We start from the raw sequence: 22,696 nt of genomic DNA, 5'->3' as shown, positions 1-22,696 counted from the left end.
GTTTGAGAATTCCCCTGCCTCCTGCTTCTTGCAATATTGGAGTGTGTCTGGAAAAGACACACTCTAAGCGCAAAGCTAAGAGCAAAACTGACACTATAAGAGCAAAACTGACACTACAGTTTACTACCTATTAAGTTTCGTTGAGAGGTAAGTCCTTCTGGTAGATTTGAAATTAAAAAAATTCCATAAGACTACCCTCTCTTCCCTCCATCTATGAGGAGCATCCCTGCTGCACTTACTCAGTTTGCTTCTGGGCTATTTTTTCCGTGCACGGAAAACTTTAGGAAACTATACAAAAAATTAACTTTATTAAAATTCTGAACCGTGGATTTATTAATAGACTTCTGAAGAACGATTTCCGAAAATTAAGGAGGGGTGAAGAAGTTTTCATATGAATTATTTAAGAGACGACTCTCTCTTCCCCCATCTATGACTGGCGCCCCTGCTGGATGCAACTCGGTCTACTTTTGACCTATTTCTTGTGCTTGCAAATTTGAAAAAAAAATTATATAAGAAACAAACTTCAATGAAATTCAGAATATGGTATTTACATATTAATTTTTCCCGAATAATTTTAAAAAATAAAGGAAGGATGCGGGGTTTTCCATATAAGCTATTTAAGAGATATAAAATTTCCATGTTTAAAGCAAAATTTACATTGTATGATCCCTAAGTGTTTTGTCGTTGATTCCTGTTTACACTATTACGTAGGCTAGAAACAAAAAAAAATCTTAATTTTATTCTATTCGAATTATATAACTTTGTTGAAAACTTTCCCTCATCATTTCACAATCCAAGCTACGCAAAACGCTAGATGGCATTTGTGTTTTTTCTACACTAGCACCAGTTTTCACTCTTGTAAGTTATTCATACTTTTTTGAAATATATTGAACTTGTAGAACGACAATATGGCCCTAGAAATCAAAATTGAAATTATTGCAATCAAAATCCTCATCCTACCAAAAACTTTTGAGCATCAATCTCTAACCGTCACTGAGGTAAAACAGATATGTACTAAAAAGAAAGGAATAAAAAGAACATAATTATCCAAAAGCTAGATAAGACACTGTGAGACTTAGAATAGAACAATATGTAATTTAGAGTGAAAATATCTAAGGCACCTAGAGTAGGTTGAAACTTAATGTCGAGTAAAATGGACCAACAAGGTCAAATAGCAGAAAAGTTAAAACTAAATATTGCTAAAAAAATTAAAAAAAACTAAAATATTAAACCTTTTTAGTTAGGAAAACTAAAACAAATCCCATCACTAGATACGACAAAAGAATATTGACAATAATTTTAGATAACATTGAGTTCTAAAAGTATGATTGTAGTCGTGACATAAAATGGCTTTTTAGGTTATGAAATTGAATGTAACATTCTTTAAAATTCTCCCGAATATTATGCTATGGAAACATTAAAGCTATGGGGTCCTGTCAATTTGTTTCCTTTTGAGCTGAAATTAATAATGATATAAATTCTTAGATGTAAAAGAGTTTGAAGAAATAGACACTGAAAATAGACACTCAATTAGACCAATTGACACTGATTCAGGAATGACATGTCATAAATTTGTTTTAACTAATTTTGGGCTTGAGGGACTGAATTTTACAATAATAATTGCCATAATTGGTTCTAATAAAGGTTACGTAATAGTAAATGGAGACTTAGAGTAATAATGTACGATAGAATGAAAGTATATAACCACTGAAGATATAATTTTCTTTAGTTTTTTTTTAATCTCACATCCTCTCCCCTCAGCGGTAGTAACTTTTCCAAGAACAAAAACTGCTTTTATAAAAATGTAAAATTATAAATGCCACCGAAATTTTATGCTGGAAATGTACTTAAACTCTAAAACTAAGTTGGCGCAAAAAATTAAGATGTCATAGCCAGAAAAATACATAAGAAAAAGGACATTTTTTATTTAATATCAATGTACGCATTCTTCTTTTCCTAGAATGTGGAATAGAAAATTCTTTTAAATTAACAGACTATAGTAGTAAGCGATAGTATTATAGTCAAACCTGGATCTAATTAAGAAATCACAATCAAAACTCTAGAGAAGGCCCAGAAATACATTGTGGAATTGCAATAATGATTCACTATTAATATTACACTGCTCCTGAAAATATTGAGTATGTAATTTACAGAATATTCACCTGAGCCACACGGTGGAATGACATATCCGAACTCTAGGCCAAATCTTATAATACCGGTGGCAAGGCCAATCATAAGACTCCAAAACGCTCCCTAAAATTAAAAGAGAAGAATCAGGCCTATACTAAGATGTCATCTCGGTAAATAGGCGATTTCTTTACCGTTTTTTTTTTTTGTAAAAAATAGATTGGTAAAATTTCATTAGGCTATTTTCCTTAATTTTCTTAGCTTTTTTTGAAAATTTTACGACCAAATTTTCTAAAAATTAAAACCCCATTTAGGGAATTATAGCCACAAAAGCAACAAGGAAAGTTATATTTTCAGATAGGATGCAGAGGACCTGTCACTCATAGAATTAGCCGCGTGCTGCGACAGCTGTAACCTGGTAAAGGATGAACCATGGCCCATTAACCCAATGTAAAGACAAATCAAACCAAAATCCACAGTAAACGAAAGTTTAAAAACATTTTGGAAAACATTCTAGTTAGAAAATAATGAAAACAAACATTTAATCTGCTGAGCAGGGGAGAATAACTATTTAAACTTGTTTTAGAAACGGTAACTATGACAATTAATCTTAGTAGTAAAAGCTTATTGGGATTTTTTTTTGGATTTTCGAAAAACAGACTGAAACCTCACTAAAGTAGAGCCAGATTTAAATGAGAAATTAACTCCTTGGGTCTCCATAGCCAAGATCCCCCACATCGGAGAATTACAGTTCCCCATCTTGAACAAAAAGGAAAATCACTTTACGACACAGAATGAAGTGAAACATCTAGGTTTTAATTCTTTTGTTGCCGCTAGTGGGGTACTGAAACATTGTAGAGAGATATTTAAGGTTCCATTTGAAAAAAATAGCTCTATCTAACGGCTTTTGCAAACAATTGAAAAAATATTAAAGCTAAATGCAATATTTTACAAAAACTGTATCTTCATAGCTGGCACATACGCAAGGGGGGGCCTTAAGGCTCGGCCCCCCACACAAAATTTTGTGAAATGTTTAATTTCCCCATGGTTTCTTGGGATTTCTGGCAAAAGTAGGACATATATTAAGAATCTAGATACATGTATGAAGCCTTTTTTGGGGGATTTTACAGCATGCAATTATCCGGTCAAGTCACTGCCCAATTACTAACCCATTCTCTGTCTAACTTTTTACCCTCTTTGAAGTAATTAGCAATTGTACTGTTATTTGTTTTTGTAAAGAGAGTTTGATTTCCACAGCAAAATAGAATTATCCTTGATATTAGGGCATTTATCCCCCCTTTTTAGGATAAAGTACAGATTTTAATGGATCAATTTTGGAAACTATCATTTTCCATTAAAATCAACGTTTTTGAAGTAGAAGAACTACCCCCCCCCCCCCCGCAGCACCCAAATTGCACTGTTAACCCTAAAATTTCCCTTTCAGTGGGATATAATAGATTAATCACTGGTTCTAAATCACTATGAACATAACCTGAGCCTAAAACGTCTGAGCCTAAAACGTCTTCTGAGGCTTAAGTCTTCTTCCCCCCATTCGCTACAATACTACAGATTAAAGTTAATCTGTATTTTCCTATATACGTGCATTTCGCATTACTAAATAAAAAAGTGCTACTTTATATATGCTGTTTCGAAGGTTTTGCCCCCCCTCGAAAAAATTACTGCATACGTGCCTGCTTCATAGGCTGTACGAGATGATTTAACACGCGTATCTTTTGCCAAGATAAAGTGAAATACATATTTTTAAAAAAAACCTTCTATTGGATGAGGTCATATTTGAGTGGCCTCACTGACTGATTCCCTGTTGTTTGTTCTTTAATAGGTTCCAACTAAGAAAAAACCAAAGGCTTTTAGTGTGTAACCCATAGTTTTATTATAAATGAATTTTAGATATTTTAATTATTATTAATTTTTATTATTTATTAGTTATTATTATAATTTAATTATTTAATATAAAATAATTAATAATTTAATATAATAATTATTTAATATAATAATTTATTATTATATTAAATTTATTATTAAATTAAATTATTTATTAATAATTTAATAATAATTATTATAATATAATAATTATAATAATTTAATTATTTAATATAATATTATTAATTTAATTATTTATTAATTTTTAAATATTTATAGCGAAAACTGTTGTACTGCAATTTGGCATTTATAAGGATGCAAGATTTCAGCCAGCTCAAATAGCCAAATCAAACTGCCTCTCGGCCAGAATTTGAACATGAAAACAAAAATAATAATTTGAAAATAAAAATGTAATGATTAAACGTTAGACTTTCATAAATGGCCAGTTTAGCAGTAATAAATCAAATTGCCACTCGGCTAGAATTTGTGTCTGTTTCTCTCCACTGTACAAAGGGTAGAAATCAAGAAGAGCTCTAGCAAACAGTTCAAAACGTGGATCTGATCAGACAATTGACCGTTGCAGCTTCTAATATTCTAATCCTAGTTCAGAGACCCATCTTCGTATTTTTCCAAACTTTTTTGAACTGTGAAAATACACCTTGCTCCTTGGCTATTCTACTTTCAATGTCTTCATTTCACCATTGCACCATCTTGATGGATCTTCTCGTTACCCAAGATCTCCTCTTTACCTTCACTTGTTCCTAGTCTAAGAGACTTAGCCTTCTTGATATTAATTTTCAATCCTGTTTTTGCACCATATTTCAATCTAGGACACTCAAATCATCAGTATAATACAAGTCTAGGAGAGTTTTACTTTTTGATTTGAATTCCAATAGCATCTGTCGTGCTCTTTAGTACAAAGTCCATGAAAATTATCCATATGTTTGCACAAAACCCTGCTAAACAACCCCTGGATAAAAACAACCCTGCTTAACTCCTTGAGAGACATCATTTGGGTAAATAATTTATACTAATTAATACAAATATTTAGATAATACTTATATCCATCATGATATATAACATATTGATCAGTTGTGTGATCACTAGCTGTTGAAACTGGTTTATCAACGTTCGAATGGTCTTCACCAGCACATTTTATTATCATGTCTCCTTCTAATTCCGATATTCATTCACATCACAGTAGGAGTGTGGGTAGGTTGCTGCATCAGAAAAGAACTTAAGTGAGGTCTAGTCACATTTCTCACGACGCTGATTTAAGCCATCAAGATAACATTAGGTTTTCTAACTTAAATCAAAACATAAAATCGCAAACTCCTCCTCCACCCCAATATATTCAAAATCTCCCTCTTTACACCCTCCGGGGAAGTTTCATTTACCTTATATATGTTTCCTTACGATAACCTCCCACCCCCATTCGGGGACGACGTGCTTTTTGTTTTGCCTAGATGGTTGGCCAACAGGGACAATCTCTGGCAATCTGTCATCTTTCAGGCAATCAGTTTAATTACATTAGCTACTATGTGTTCTTTTACCTTTTCATTAATTCTATTTGTGAATACAGCAAGTATGTAGATTGCACACACAGGAGGAGCCAGATATGAAGTCACACTTTGAATGTAATTAAAAAGTTGACTTTCTTTTGAGGACTGAATAATTGGAATCCAGAGTATGCTCACCGTCACCAAGACAAGCGTGAATACCCTGAAAAATTAGAAGAATTTAGCTGAAAATACCCATAACATAAAGTAAACACCCAAATAAGTCACAAAAATCTGACAAAAAGTAATAAATTTAGACGAAATAAATAAGCAAGAAAATGCACATAAGCAAGAAAAAATCGTTGATAAACTTGAACCACTAATTATCCCCATTTTAATGCAATTTGTTCGAATTCCTTTTAATTTTACAGGTTTTTTCTCTTCTTTTTTCATTCATTATTTTATTACTTATTCACTTATTTTTTTTATTAATCTTGTTAAATAGCAAATAGAAATGACTGAAGAATTAAGAAAATAAATAACCCCAATATCCGAAAATTCTGGTTAACGATACCACTGATTACGGGATGAATGTGCACATAAACTATTTAAACCCATAAATGTATGAATTGTGCATTCAAAGCATCAATTGTGAGATTGACTTGTCAAATGCAAGATCGGCTTAAGCAAGGGGGGATGAATTTTGCATTTTGAAGAATTACAGATTTTTTACGTTTTGGGACGAACATGTGTTTCATGTTGAGGAATTTTTTAACATATGAAACCATGCCAAGAATTCTAACTACTACGAAAAAAAAACAAAAAAAAACAATTTTTATGGATTTTTTATTGTGTAAAAGTAGTATATTGTGAATTTTTGTTACGTGTATTCAAAACAAATAGTTTAGACGTTCCCAAACGACTACTACCCTTAACTATTTCCGTTTAGGAGAATATTTCATCTTCTGAAACATGTTTTATTTCCACCAAAGAAATGCCCTACAAAGTAAAAGTTCATCTAAAGATCGTTTCCTGTCTAAATTCCCTTGTGCTTGAGTAGATGTTTTTAAAGTCTTGGGGGGAGGGGAGTTTAAATTTTAGCATAATGAATGAGGGATAAAAGAGTGTGGGAAACTTTCGTCATATCCCTTTAAGTATTGAATTATGAAATCGATAGGAAAAAAAATATTTGAAGGATGTTTTTAGATGAAAAAAATCTATTGAATTATGAGTATTGAATTATGAAATCGATAGGTTCAGGGTTGGAGATCCGTCATGTCTTTAAAAGGACATCCGTCCTTAGTGGATCATTTTTTTTCAAATAATGCCATGTATTTTTGTAACAGACAAAACTAGTAGCTATAACAAAAGTAAAAAAGAGTTCACCTCCTGTGGTAGGAGAGAAAACAGTTCCTCTCGGGAACAAGGCACAGTGCAATTCCAAGGCACTTGCTACGCAGGATTTTTGTCTTCCTCTGACAACTTCGGCAGCGTTTTTGATCTTTTCCGAATCCAGGAAAATGCGTCTGTAGGGGGGGGGTAGGCTGTGTAGGTATTTTTCGTGGAGGAGTACCTTCGGTTTCCAGAGATAATGGTATACCAGGGTGCTTTTGGGGGATGTTGGAGTATCCAAGAGAGCATGCAATGGAGGTTTTGAACTTCAGTAGAGGCATTGGTTTGTCATTGGACTGCGATCAATGAAGACGATAAATAAGCCAGGCATTGACTACTGCACTGTCAAGAACGTAGTAGAATATGCGCATATACCACTTTCTTGTCTTCGGGTTTGAGTGATAGAGCTCAATAAGCATATGAGTCAAGTCCACGCCGCCCTACTACTTGTTGGACTCTTTGACCACTGCGGGCCTTTCGATTTCCATGTATTTCTTCTCGGAGGAGTCTCAACATCTACAGGTATCCTTGGGCTCAACTGCAACGTAGTTTGACACAAGCGTGACCGCTTTGTTATCGTACCAGCGCACCAAGCAAACATCTGTCAATATTTCAACTCTCCAGTCGACGTGTCCCCAACCAAACCGTTTCAGTTCCTTTTCTTCCATTAGTTCGCATCCTGAAAGACAGTTCTGACGAATAGTCCGAACGCAATCATATCCAATCTCCTTCAGATGAACGACAAGGTCTACACTCAAAAATAATTGTCGAAAAATATCTTGTGCCCCTCTTTGGGTTTCAGGGATCTCAAGAACCTCATAACAACATCTCCACCAAGACCGAAGGGCCCAGCTTCCACAGTTCCTCGGCCATGGTATATTTCGATGTCGTACATGATCCCACTATTTCCAGCTCGAGTAAATACTTTGAACCCCCACTTGTGCGGCTCGTTTGGGAGATACCGCCGCATAACAGATCTTCCCTTGAATGGGATAATCTGTTCATCGATACTGTGTCTTTCTTCAGGCTCAGTTCTCATCAACTTTTCTCGCGGAAGGTCAACTATGGGCCTGACCTTGAACAACACAAGTTTTTAAACACAATTTTAGCTCCTTCTCCCAGTAGAGCTTGCAGCTAGGGAATCTTATTATTCCCATGTAGAGAGTTATTGAAAGATAAGAGTATATCTCTTGTTTTATGACATCGATGAATTTGTTGTCCTACAGCATTGCATAGCGATTCGTCTCTAACAATATCTTATCAATTATTTCACCAGAGAAAAACGTAGAAAAATATTCGGCTGGGGACATGGACTCTATTGGGGGGGGGGAGTATGTGCATACATAACTTGCTGATCTTCAATATTAGGTTCGAAGTCCTTGTAACGCCACTTGTATTCACCCCTGTTTCGTCGGTTTACCGTTTTGGGAGAAGGTTGCTGATCTTCAGTTGCCCTGTCAGAGCTAGTGGAGGGCCCAGAGCTAGTAGAGGGCCAAGGTTCTTCAAGATCATGGGACTCAAGAAAGTTATCGGGAGTGGGGATGTCTCGCATCGGTTCCAGCTGCGTTAACTCGTAGAAGTTGGTTAGTTCGGGGTTCGGCAGAAAATACTGGCTATCACTCTCGTCACCATCGGAATTTGAAAGATCTGACATCTCGGAAACATCTCCATCTGGTAGTTCCATAAGCATTTCTAAGGCTCGTTCTGCTTCAAGATTTTGCTGAGTGCGCAAATTTCGTGACTTCTTCAATGACTTCTCAAACTCGTCACTCATGTGGAAATATACTTTGGATATAAATTCGTTAAAACATATTCAAATATATTAAATATACTTATTTTCCTTTGATGTTCTTTCATGCAGTAACCGTCAAATTGTAGACCCTTACGGACGGAAGACCTTTCAAAATAACTGCTTGTCAAAAACTAGTTCATACACTAGCATTATTACCGTTGGATCCTAGCCTCTTATCTAATTCTAATTTAACACTATCTAACTGCTCTCTAGCTCTTTTGAGCTGATTTTCCTTTTTTTTCAAAAAACAAGGGAAATTTTTCATGCTCGAAGTTTTTGTTCGGTAACTTTAAACTTAACGAACCTCATACATTTAGAATCAACAAAGAAAGCCGACTCATTGATATTCTATGTCAATATCAAAATTCCTTTTTAAAAATTTCGGCTACTATTATCAAGACCTGCTTCTTGCTTGTTACGACCTCTTTAAAAGTGAAGAGCTCTACTAGAGTAAGTTAGACCTAGCATGAAAGTTACCTTCCTACAATAAGCAATTCGATGTCTGATGCAGCTTTTCTTATTCTAGTCCAGATGTCGATTGTGAAGATTGTTGAACTGGAATTGAATACTGAAGTTAATGAACTCATCAGGGCAGCCAACATCACAGCTAGCATCATGCCTCGTAGACCTTAGAAGAAGAACCATTTTTTACCAAACAATTTCTCAAATTTTTTGCAGTTATATTGGCTGATTATCCAAACTTTTTTTCATGCAAATCAAGAGCTGCAGTAAAACTAAAAAAATACATTTCTTTTTTTTGTTTTAATGTAGTTCTTTACTGTCAATAAAAAAGCTTACTGTAAAAATATTAAAACACCGCGGACATCAAAATTCAAAATTTGAACATTTTTTTTCTCCTGGATTCATGTTAGGTCTATTTATACCTAAAATTGCAATTTTTAATATTTTTTGAGTATAAGTTTTTGAGCCATATTTTCTTCAGTTCTACAGAATGAACTCCAAAAATAAATAAACTGTAATTGTCTTTTTTTTTTTCATTTATTTTTATTTAGAATTAACAACGGTTTTCATCCATAAAGTTTCAGAGATTAACAATCAGTCGATTCAAAGAGACGACTAAATATTCCAAGCAGAGCCGTTCAAATAGCGGTGGGAGAACCCGACCAGCAACCTCGAGCATCGCAGCTGGGGGGTTACCCACTTCGATCAAACTTTGACCTTTGATTCGCTTTTTCTGCTTATATTTGAGGCGGGAGGGGGCGCTGTAAATTTTTCTAGGGGCATCACCATGCCTAGAAGCGGCTCTCCTTCTAAGGAAAGCTAATCTTCTTTTGAGGCCATTTTCAGCTTATTTTCTTGCTGATTTTCACCCATGTTTCATTATTTCTATATTTGAAACACGTTGCTACCAAAAACTGTATAACGTCACATCGAGGTCTTTGTTATTAAAAATTGAGTTCCCAAGTGTTCCTAATAATTAAAGATATATGTGGTTGTGTTTGTTTTCGCTTATACATTTAAACTATCAAATAATATTTTCACTGTCCTCAGCACTTTAGGTCTGTTCTTTTTCAGTTCCCGTCCATTCGAAAAGTATGTGCAAATTTAAAAATAAATTATGAAATCTATGGGACAAACACTTTCAGTAACATAGTTATGGGAATTTTTAGAAAGAGCATTAAACCGCTTGAAAATGACGTCAAAACAAAAACTGACATCATTTTGTAGGGTTTTCACCTCTTTTTAAAAATTCCCGCAACTGTATTTTCATAATAATGTTCTATTATTAAGACTAATTAAAATCATAATTGCCGTTCGTGATTTAGCTACAAATGGCGATTTTTCTCACTAGACAGTTTTTTTTATAGAACCAAGTTTTTAAATTTTTGGCTAATATGGGTTGTTTTGAGCCCTTTAAGGACTTTAAGAAGGAACTGTGAAATGAAAAGATATGTTGTGTAAGTCCTAAGACCAATATAATTCTCTTCACAAGAGTTAACTTTTTGAACTCTGCAATGCATGGAAAACGCGACCATTATAGACAGAGATTTAGCGCGTTGCTCCATCACTTCGTTTCTCGACTATGTCGTGACAGAAGAAAAAAGCAGAATAGAACCCACTAAAATCTAACTGAGTCCCGCGTCTTCTATTGAACTTGCTCCTACCAAATCAGGGACTAGGTCGTAGCAGCAACAGGACATATGAGGCGAGATTCCCCGTCTACTTCAGCAGAAGATGAAGATCGGGACAAAATAATTCGATCGACCAAAATTTTGGGATGAATACTTTTACCCAGAGTTGTGAAGCTCATGCAACTCTCAGTGCCTGTAACTCATCCCCAATGACAGTGCATTTTTTCTTTTGTTAGGTCGTTTATGCGAAAGTAGTGCTTACAAATGACTGCAAAGCAGTGGCATAGTTTTGTCAAAATCCTGGGGGAGGGGGGGGGCAAATTTGGAGCCAGTTTTCCCAAATCAGGTAAAAATGACAGTGAAAATTGAACAATGATCCATTTATTATCATAAAGGCAAAGATATACTGAAGAAAACTGACCTGTATCTGTGGATTCCTGAATTATGCAGGCTTATCTTAGTTTTGACGAGATTTTTTGCAGAAACTAAATCTCAGCTGGGGGTGCAAACTGAGGTCGAGGGGGTAAAATTCGATCTGGAGGGCTAGTTGCCCCCTGCCCCATGGAAAATGATGCCCCTGCTGCAGAGTCACCTAAACCTCGAAAATTTTTAAGTGATGAATTTTAAATAATTGTCACTTTATCTCCTTCCTTTCACATATTCTCTAGTTGTGCAGTTGATGATGGTGAATTTAAGAAACTAAAAAAAGATAAGGACTAAGAAAGTAAAAAATAAAAGTAAAAGAACTAAAAAGTACATTTTAGAGGAAAGCAGAAAGGGTTTTAATTCCTTTTGTGGATGTTCGTGAGTCAACTACGTCTTGATCGAGGTATGTATTCTACGAAACGTCTTTGGATCTAGATTCTTCCTTCGTAATATTAATGATTTTACGTATATTTTTGCAAATTATTCGCAAATTTCATCAGTTTCAGTGCTGTTTCACAAATGTAAACCTACACCTGAAAACCCGCCAAAAATTAGACTCGCATAGGCTACGAGCCGTTCTCTACTTTTTCAAAGCTCAAAACCTTAAATTTCGGGTTACGATGAAAACGAATGCTTTTACATATTAAATATCTCTTTTTCTAAGGATAGAAGGTACATACCAACGGGCATATATTTGATTACCAATTCAGGGTAAGCAGTATTGGTACAGCCATAACGACTTTGGCAGATTCTGTAACATTCATCTGGATCATTACAGGCAACGGTGTCAGCATTTAGAATCCGGGAAATCATTCCAGGAAACACCATCAAAAAGAGCGGCAGAACTTTTAAATAGCCAGCTAAAATGCAACCTCCTTTGGCATGAGTCATATTCTTTGATGCAAGACAACGCTGTACAATCACCTAAGGAAAATACATTTGAAATGTTCTTGGAATGTGGTTTCCCGTCCCCGATTCTCACGGGGATTAATAGTCAACAATCAAGTATATCCAAAAATTAACAGTTAAATTGTAATATGACCCATTCACCCAGGCCCATATGCACCAAGGGGTGGGGTTTGACCCTATATTTAATGGTTTCACCTATTTTTCTATATTTAATGCAGAAACTATTTTCAAAATTACAAAATTTTCAAAGATTCGTAAAGTGCTATATTGCGACCCAAAACAGGCAGAGAAGTCATATTATAAGTCAAAATTGAAAAAAATAGCGTGGATGGTAAATGGGACCCAAATCGAAAAAAATATAGTATTTATATACTATATTTAATATAGTGTGGTATAATATTTATACCAGTTTTTGTCAGAGAAAATGGGTGGAGGAAACAGACATTCATAGTTATTTCTGGTGAATTTTGTTGATTTTAATTTGGATTTTTTGTTTTGTTTTCTTCACTTCCAGGCTTCACTTATTCCTCCATAGTAATTTATGTTATTATAAGTTTGACTTGTACTATTATACGACTTGATTTATATTGAGATGCCTAAGTAGTTGACAAGTTATCAACTTCCGGGTACCCTAAATAAGTGCACAGAACATATTTCTCTATTCTTCGAACCAACTATACTTCTATGATCTTAGAGCATTGTATGCTAGGGGTTGTTTTTTTGGGGTGGGGGGGCCTCAATTTCTGTCACCAAAAAACTTCCTTGAATGACAAGCTTGCATTTACTAAACTGGATAAGAATCAATTATCGGAACACTTTCCTGATAATGGTCAGAAGGTCAGAAAGCCAGAATCAACATCAAAAGGCATTTGAAGGGGAGATGGGGTTCAATTCCACAAAAAAGGAAAAGCTCTATAAAATCCATAAATATTTAACATTTGATCGATTTTAAGAAAACCCAAGCATTCTATAGTGTTCAACATCATTAAGTTAAGTCATATTCAGGGGGTGTCATTCAGAGGGGGAGGGGGAGAATTGCCCAATTTTTATCCCTTCTTCCCTTTATTTGACAGAATAGCTTTTGTTGTGTTTTCATTGAAATACTCTTTTTTTCTGTATTTTCATCGACAAAAAAGGATTAAATAACAACCTGTGACACCCTTTTCCTAGATTCTGAAAAAGCAATGTTGTACCTCCTCCTAAATTTTCGTGAATTAATCCCCTCTCTTCATATTGAGCCATTAATTTAAAAAAATAATTTTCCGAAAAACAAGCTTTTCAACAAAAAGTAGAGCTCTATTAAAGCAAAAACGAGCATAAATAAAGTCAAATAATCTTCCAAGCATAAAACCACCACGAATCACTACTAATAGACAAATGAAGCTCAAAACGAATAGTAATTACAAGAAATGACAGAGTCGAACTCAAAACGAGCAAAAATTAACGGAAAACCTCCATGCCTTCCCATGATCAGAACATAATTTGCACCTTACTAAAAAAAAAAAAAATAAATAAGTGACTGTGGATTATAAGTTTATTAAATATTATTCCTTAAGCTTTTAGTGATTTTTTATTTATTAAAGTAAAAAAGTGCAAAAAAAATAAAAAAATATTTTTTCATTAAAGTACAAATTATGTTCTCATCTTGAGAGGGCGAGGGGGCTCCTATCCATGCTAATTTAGAGATTCTGATCTGAAAATTGAAATAAAAAAAAAAAATGATTTTTCTTTTCTATGGAAGTATAGCTCACCTTACAGAGACACGCACTTTAGCAGTCAAGCCATAAAGAATTCGGAACCAGGAGACAATTATAACTTTGAACTGAGAAATGAAATAAAATTATTTTACTTAAAATTTTCAGGAATTATCATGTTTTCAATTCACAAATCATTTTTTTAATCTTAAAAAAGTTACTCCAGTTTACATAACTATATTATGCTTTTTATTGCTGATACGCCCTCTAGGCAGCCTGTGTGCTTCGATTTAGTTCCATACAGTTTCAATATATAAAAAAAAAATTCGCCCTAATACCCTTAGTTTTAATAGCAACAGTAGTAATAGCAGGAGTAGTAATAATAGTAGCAGTAGTAGTAGTATGAGTAGAAGCAATAGTATTAGGATACTAATATTTATTTTTGGCTAGTTCAACTTCCCCCACAACAAGCCCTGTTAGCATTTTTTGTAACCTGCAAACAGACGACGTGTTGTGATTCAGTTCACCTTCCTCCCTTAAAATTCTTTGAAAATTTCACCTTCTTAACTCTGAGGCATAGTCGTAATAGTAGTCTCAGTAGAAGTATTGGTATTACAGCCAGTAGTATTAATAGTAATAGCGGCAATACTGGCAGGAGGATTAGTATTAACGTATGTCATTTTGGTCAGTAGAACATCCCTCTCATCAAGCCCTGGAAGTTTCTACTTAGTACAATTAGCCATTGCTATGACATTGCTGATATGTTCTATTGACAGCCTCTATGTCCATAGAGTTCTTGAAATTTTCATCTCAATGCTCTTAGCCTTACGAGTAGTTACAATAAAAATAGCAGTTGAAGTAGTAGTAGTAGTAAATGTAGCAGTAACTATAGAATTAGTGGTAGTTTGCATATATTACTTTTTGGTCAATTGATATTCCCCTTTAAGCATTCTTTGAAAATTCCGACTTAATATCCAAATCAGTTCTTGAGATACACTCTTTTGACAATGTACATGTACAAAGCATATTCTGATTTAGCTCAAATTTACCCTGAATAATGTAAATGGAGTAGTGTGGTAGTAGTAGTGGTTGTAGTTGTAGTAGTAGTGGTAGCATGTAAATATTGCATTTTTGGTTAGTCCATTATCATTTCCTGAAAGTTTCGAATTAATATGCTTAGTCAATCCTACTTAAGTCCTTTTGAGAATCCATATACACATAATGTATTTCGATTTAGTTCAACCTGCCCCTCAAAATTCTCTTAAAGGCTTACCTAAATGCCCTTCGTCTTTTGGAAAGTATTAAATAAAAAAACAAGTTTTTTTTAGCTGAAAGTAAGGAGCGACATTAGATATTAAAACGAACGGAAATTACTTCGTATATGAAAGGGGTTGCTACCTCATCAACGCCCCGCTCTTTACGCTAAAGTTTGACTCTTTCTGTCAACTCTGCTTTTTAAAACAATAAAAAACTTTAGCGTAAAGAGCGGGGCGTTGATGAGGAAGCAGCCCCTTTCATATACGAAGTAATTTCTGTTCGTTTTAAGTTTTAATGTCGCTCCTTACTTTCTGCTAAAAAAACTTGTTTTTTTATTTAATTTCTGAACGTTTTTGAATCAATGCATGTTTTGATTTTGGCTCTCCGCAGAGGAATAATAAACACAAAATTTGCAATTTTTTTTTGGCTAAATGGCTTTCTCATAGTTTTGATCGAATGATTATGAGAAAAAAGGAACAGTGGAGGAAGCCTAGTTGCCCTGCGATTTTTTGGTTACTTAAAAAGGCAACTAGAACTTTTATTTCTTTCCGAATGTTTTTATTAGTAACAGATAAACGTAACTTATAAATTAGCTTACATAAGGAACTTTTGTAATCTCATGTTTTTATTACATATATGAGGGGTTCACCCCCTCGTCAGTACCTCGCTCTTTACACTAAAGATTAAAATTTGTCCCAATTCATTAAGAATGACCCCTGAATCACAAAAGCCGTAGAATAAATAGTTGAAATCACTAAAAATACTTTAGCGTAAAGAGCGAGGTATTTGGAGGAGGTGAGCCCCTCATATGCGTAATAATTTCTGTTCGTTTTAAGTTTTAATGCTGCTCCTTACTTCCAGTTGAAAAAACTTTTCATATTTATTTTTTCATTGTTTTTTCTTTAAATAATGCTAGAAAATCCTGCACTCCCTTCATGGCAATTTTCTTCCCCCATGACAAATTCCTCGATAGAAAGTTTCCCCAACATATCCCCCTCTTGTCAACCCCTCCCCCAACCGAAAAATCTCCTGAAAACGTCTGTACACTTCCCAATAAGCATTACCATATGTAGGCCTAAGCACTGGTCAAAGTTTGTAACTTGTAGCCCCTCCTACGGGGACTGTGGGGGAGTAAGTCGTCCCCATAGACATAGTTATAAGGTTTTTCGACTACGCTGAATAAAATGGCTATTTCAGAATTTTGATCCGTTGACTTTGGGAAAATAATTAGCGTGGGAGGGGCCTAGGTGCCCTCCAATTTTTTTGGTCACTTAAAAAGGGCACTAGAACTTCTCATTTCCGTTAGAATGAGATTCTCTCCCTCTCGCAAGATTCTAGGACCACTGGGTCGATATGATCACCCCTGGGGAAAAAAAAAACAAACAAACAAACAAACAAATAAACACGCATCCGTGATCTGCCTTCTGGCAAAAAATACAAAATTCCACATTTTTGTAGATAGGAGCTTGGAACTTCTACATCAAGGTTTTCTGATACGCTGAATCTGATGGTGTGATTTTCGTTAAGATTCTATGACTTTTAGGGGGTGTTTTCCCCCTATTTTCTAAAATAAGGCAAATTTTCTCAGGTCGTAACTTTTGATGGGTAAGACTAAACTTGATGAAACTTATATATTTAAAATCAGCATTAAAATACGATTCTTTTGATGTAGCTATTGGTATCAAAATTCCATTTTTTAGAGTTTTGGTTACTATTGAGCCGGGTCGCTCCTTACTACAGTTCGTTACCACGAACTGTTTGAAAGTTCAAACCGGCATACTTTTCTCAATAACATATACTATAAATAAACGACGTAAGAATTGCCTAACTTACAGCCCTTGCCATTAGGAGTGTTGGGAGGTTGACATATATGTTTTGGGGAATGATAGACGTGGGGGGATGATGCCTCCAATTTATTTTTGACTCTTCAAAAGGGCACTAGAAATTCCGACTTCCAATCTTATGAGGACCATCCGAGCACAATCTTATGAGCACCATGTACGACCAGGCGCTCCATAAAAACCATAAAAGTATGCCCCAGGGCATAACTTACAACCGTTGCCCTTGGAATCTCGGGGATTGTGTTTACCCTGAAGACATTGTTATACGTTCTTTGTACTATTGTGAACAATGGTTGTCTCAAAATTTTGATCGGACATGTTTGGGGAATGGAATGTGTCAGAGAGTGGAGGGGGCTAGTTGCCCTCCAATCATTCTGAATCTTAATTTCATTATTTAAGTCAAATGAAATAGAAAATAAAAAACAACAAATTTACTTCCCCCTAAATTTCGAAAAATACATTACCCCCCTCCATATTCGTGAATTAAAGCCTGTAGAATAAGGTAGGCTAGGCCTATAAAAGATTATGCAGGGCAATCTCCCCCTTGGGGGCTATCCTGAGCTTTTCCGGGCAATCAGATGACGCAATAAAACCGTTTCATTAACGAGTTAAGGATGTTCGAATAGAAATTTGGTTATTTTTTGGAAATTTTACGGAAATCTGTCATTTCTACCCAAGTATCATTAACTGAATAAAACGGAATTATTACATCATGCAATAGTCTGGAAAACAACCAGGGAAGACTACCCTGCTCATATCCATTACACCTCATACTAATAAAACAACTGATAAGGGATACAAATCAATCTTAATTTGGATACAAGTCAATCTTAACTCTACCCCTTCCCCCAAAAGAAAAAATTGAAATCCTTATATACATATATATATATATATATATATATATATATATATATATATATATATATATATATATATATATATATATATATATATATATATATATATCTATATATATATAAAAATAAGTTGTCTGTCTGTCTGTGGATCAGGTGACGTCATGTTTCTGTGTTGACTGACGTCATGAAATTAGTTGTCGTCATTTACCTCAAAGAGAAATTACAGACTGGGACACCCGGACACAAATCACGACCGGGACACAGGGAATATAAATGACGACCGGGACACAGGGACACAACTACAACGGGGACGCCGGGGGCACAGGCGGGATATAGACACAGGGATTGTTCGAATAGAAATTACAGACCGGGACACCGGGACACAAATGACGACCGGGACACCGGGACACAGAGAATATAAATGACGACCGGGACACTCAAAGAGAAATTACAAACTGGGACACCGGGACACAAATGACGACCGGGACACAGGGAATATAAATGACGACCGGGACACAGGGACACATCATTAGAATAATGAGGTATAGATCTGAATACGGATTGTTTTTCCCATGAAAATTATATGTTGCATGTTCAAGAGTCAGTAATCCTGACAATCTATTTATATGCACAGACAATGGGACAGCGAAGAATGTTGTATATTCGCATGTTTTACGTAGTTAAAAACATATATTTATATCTATCTCTATTCACAGGTGGGACACAGGGACACAACTACAATGGCGCGTAACTAATATGGCGCGTAACGACTTACGCGCGCGGGGGGGCTTGGGGGGCGCGAAGCGCCCCACCAACTAGGTGTTGGTGTGGCGCGAAGCGCCATCCCAACAGCTAGTATATATATATATATATATATATATATATATATATATATATATATATATATATATATATATATATATATATATATATATATATATATATATATATATATTGTTTTAATGATATTACACATCTAATATTGTTAATTTATCTTACTAAGTAATCACAATTAACAAGACCATAATAAACTGTTTTTGATGTCTTTGTTTTTTATTTTGTTGCGTAGGAAGTTCGCATATTGATAAAATCCTGAAAATACTGAGAAACTATTTTATCTTTTTTAGAATCTAAATAGCGAGAAAATAGTGAAGCATAACATTGCAATGATTTCAGTCAACAATACCAAATTTAATCATTTTAGCATTAAGTACACTAAATAGTGCAATTATTTCTTTTTGCGTTGCCAGGCACTCACTTCAACTCATTAAACGAATAAATGTTAGAATTAATAGAAGAGAGAAATAAAAAATAACAAATAGAGAAAAATGACAACACCATAGAATACAGGTGCAAGCCAATAGACTATCAATTAAACCAATCAATTCATTTAACTGACTCAATTTTGGGAAACTAAATTAATTATTTTAAGATTTCAATATTGAAACAAGAACATCGATCGTTATGGGACAACGCCCCACAAGGTATAAATAATAGGTACCAAAATTTGTCAGCACAATAAAAACTAGATTTTGTAGAGCCCTCCCCCCAAAAAATAAAATTAAAATATTCAAATATATAAAAATATTCAGCTCTTAATGTCAGTAATTGCAAATCTCAACTTCAATCTGAAGATAAGGGCGTGTTAAACTTTAATTGAGCCCACTATTTTACTGAGTAGGCTTTGGGACTTGTCCATAAAACACTACCATCTGATAAAACACAAAACATTGCCGTCTGGCTTTTGGGGTTTTAGCTTTTCCATAAAATTATGGTAAAACTATGCATAAAAGAACAAATGAAAGAATAGTAAGCGAATAAATGAATAAAATAAAAAGTAAAAGAGCAACAGTATTATTGCTCAGTCTAGCTTTTAGAATGTTTCGTTATTCCCTTCTGATGCCTTCTTAGAATACAATCAACAGGAAGACGGTGACTAACATAACTGTCTCGTTTAATTTTATCTACTTCTTCTTTAAAAAGGCTAAAAAGGTAAACTCGACTTCTTCTTTAAATTCTTCTTCTTCTTTGAACTCGACTGAAAAAGGTAACCCAGATAGTTTCAGAGACCAAAGACCTAAATTGATTACCGACGAGTATTCTTAATTCGTATGATGTATTCTTTTCCTTTATGAAGTATTTATTTCATCTCTTTTGCCCGTTTAATTTTGGTTGCTTCTCAGAAAATTTGGTTTTTCCCAGATCTTTGGTAAGTTAAATTGTTTACAGCATACAGTATATACTATGAATACAGCATAATACTTCAGGCATCAGCCTTTCCTTATCCAAGGAAACCCTCTCTTAAAAACCCTCGTAAAGAAGACTACTCTGGCCCTGATTTAAGCTCTTTATTTACAAAAAGAAAATGTCGAAAATGGTCGAAAACAAATGGTCGAAAACGCAAGATATAGTTTCAATTTACCTGATCAGAACACCAATACCAAATGGACGAGATGGTAAGTCCAAAAACAACTCCTGTCCACGGTAAGTCAGATTTTCCAGGTAATGGATCTCGAAGTAAATGCATTGAGTAATCTGGAATTCTGGCACATTCCAAGTTGCTGATGTTTTGAGGAAATGCGTTAAAAAAGCCTTCGATCATCTTGTTATAGCCACCAACCTCAGCAAAACCTAATATTTAGAAAAACTTATTTTTTGAATTAAAATGGAATAGTTTTGGGCATCAAGTCATGGCTAATTGTAGAAAAAGCCACGAAAGGTAGTCCAATTGAGCGAGAAGCAAATATGGCATTAATTCCTCCCTTATTAGAATTGTATGAAAAGGAGGTTAGTTCATTTGTCAATAGATATGTCTATCTATTAACCGCCTATACATCATTGCTAGGGCAGTAGAACCAAGGTAAATAGTCATAGAGCTAATCAAACAGTTCGTGGTAACGAACTGTAGTAAGGAGCGACCCGTCTCAATAGTAAACGAAACTCTAAAAAACGGAACTTTGATGCTAAAATATACATCAAAAGAATTAGATTTTCATGCTGATTTTAAATATATAAGTTTCATCAAATTTAGGCTTTGTCATCAAAAGTTACGAGCCTGAAAAAATTGCCTTATTTTAGAAAATAGGGGAAAACACCCACTAAAAGTCACAGAATCTTAACAAAAATGACACCATCGCATTCGGCGTATCAGAGAACTCTATAGTAAAATTTTCAAGCTCCTATCTACAAAAATGTGGAATTTCGTATTTTTTGCCAGAAGACAAATCACGGGTGCGTGGTTATTTGTTTGCTTGTTTTTGGGTTTTTGTTCCAGGGGTCATCGTATCGACCAAGTGGTCCTAGAATGTCACAAGAGGGCTTATTCTAAAGGAAATGAAAAGTTCTAGTGCCCTTTTTAAGTGACCAAAAAAATTGGAGGGCACCTACGCCCCCTCCCACGCTCATTTTTTCTCCAAAGTCAACAGATCAAAATTTTGAGATAGCCATTTTGTTCCGCATAGTCAAAAACCATAATAACTATGTCTTTGGGAATGACTTACTCCCCCACAGTCCCTGGGGGAGGGGCTGCAAGTTACAAACTTCGACCAGTGTTTACATATAATAATGGTTATTGGCAAGTGTACAGAACCAAGGTAAATAGTCATAGAGCTAATCAAACAGTTCGTGGTAACGAACTGTAGTAAGGAGCGACCCGTCTCAATAGTAAACGAAACTCTAAAAAACGGAATTTTGATGCTAAAATATACATCAAAAGAATTAGATTTTCATGCTGATTTTAAATATATAAGTTTCATCAAATTTAGGCTTTGTAATCCAAAGTTACGAGCCTGAAAAAATTTGCCTTATTTTAGAAAATAGGGGAAAACACCCAGTAAAAGTCACATAATCTTAACAAAAATGACACCATCGAATTCGGCGTATCAGAGAACCCTATAGTAAAATTTTCAAGCTCCTATCTACAAAAATGTGGAATTTCGTACTTTTTGCCAGAAGACAAATCACGGGTGCGTGTTTATTTGTTTGTTTGTTTTTGGGTTTTTGTTCCAGGGGTCATCGTATCGACCAAGTGGTCCTAGAATGTCGCAAGAGGGCTTATTCTAAAGGAAATGAAAAGTTTTAGTGCCCTTTTTAAGTGACCAAAAAAATTGGAGGGCACCTACGCCCCCTCCCACGCTCATTTTTTCTCTAAAGTCAACAGATCAAAATTTTGAGATAGCCATTTTGTTCCGCATAGTCAAAAACCATAATAACTATGTCTTTGGGAATGACTTACTCCCTCACAGTCCCTGGGGGAGGGGCTGCAAGTTACAAACTTCGACCAGTGTTTACATATAATAATGGTTATTGGCAAGTGTATAGTCGTTTTCAGGGGATTTTTTTTTGGTCTTGGGGGTGGGGTTGAGGGGAGGGGGCTATGTGGGAGGATCTTTCCTTGGAGAAATATGTCATGAGGGAACAGAAATTCAATGAAAAGGACGCAGAATTTTCTAAAATTACTATAAAAAAAAAAATAAACATGGAAAAGTTTTTTCAATTGAAAGTAAAGAGTAGCATTGAAACTTATAACGAACAGAGATTATTACGCATATGAGGGGTTCTAAAAATACTTTAGCATAAAGAGTGAGGTATTTAGGAGGAGATAAATACCTCGCTCTTTATGCTATAGTATTTTTAGTAATTTCAACTATTTATTCTACGGCCTTTCTGATTCAGGGGTCATTCTTAAAGAATTGGGACAAAACTTACAATTTAGTGTAAAGAACGAGGTATTAACGAGGGTAAAAACCCCCCCATATACATAATAAAAATTAAAGAATAAAAAAGCTTGTTACGTAAGTTAATTCTTAAGTTACGTATATTTTTTACTAATAAAAAAAATTCGTTAAACATTAAAATTTATAGTTGCCTTTTTATGTAACCGAAAAAAAACTGCATGGCAACTAGGCCTCCTTTTCCCATCCCTTATT

The 22,696-nt window shown here is 34.9% G+C and overlaps 2 protein-coding genes across 5 annotated transcripts in view; both read right to left on the bottom strand.

Annotated features, from left to right (window-relative positions):
• Positions 1–22,696, bottom strand: part of LOC136033658 (sodium/glucose cotransporter 1-like) — a 120,194-nt gene that overhangs the window by 19,869 nt on the left and 77,629 nt on the right. For all 4 annotated transcript variants that reach the window (XM_065714486.1, XM_065714483.1, XM_065714484.1 and 1 more), the window contains 5 exons: positions 20,191–20,399; positions 11,891–12,134; positions 9,169–9,319; positions 5,562–5,730; positions 2,163–2,253 (listed from right to left, as the gene is read on the bottom strand). In XM_065714486.1, coding sequence (XP_065570558.1) covers positions 2,163–2,253; positions 5,562–5,730; positions 9,169–9,319; positions 11,891–12,134; positions 20,191–20,399 — 864 coding nt within the window. The remainder of the gene's footprint in view (positions 1–2,162; positions 2,254–5,561; positions 5,731–9,168; positions 9,320–11,890; positions 12,135–20,190; positions 20,400–22,696) is intronic.
• The window catches only part of LOC136033659 (alpha-aminoadipic semialdehyde dehydrogenase-like), a 372,653-nt gene that overhangs the window by 321,635 nt on the left and 28,322 nt on the right, over positions 1–22,696 (bottom strand). The gene's annotated exons all lie outside the window — the stretch shown is intronic.

The sequence above is a fragment of the Artemia franciscana genome, chromosome 12 (assembly GCF_032884065.1).
Source record: "Artemia franciscana chromosome 12, ASM3288406v1, whole genome shotgun sequence".
NCBI classification, from domain to species: Eukaryota; Metazoa; Arthropoda; class Branchiopoda; order Anostraca; family Artemiidae; genus Artemia; species Artemia franciscana.
This window is presented reverse-complemented; position numbering and strand designations above follow the sequence as displayed.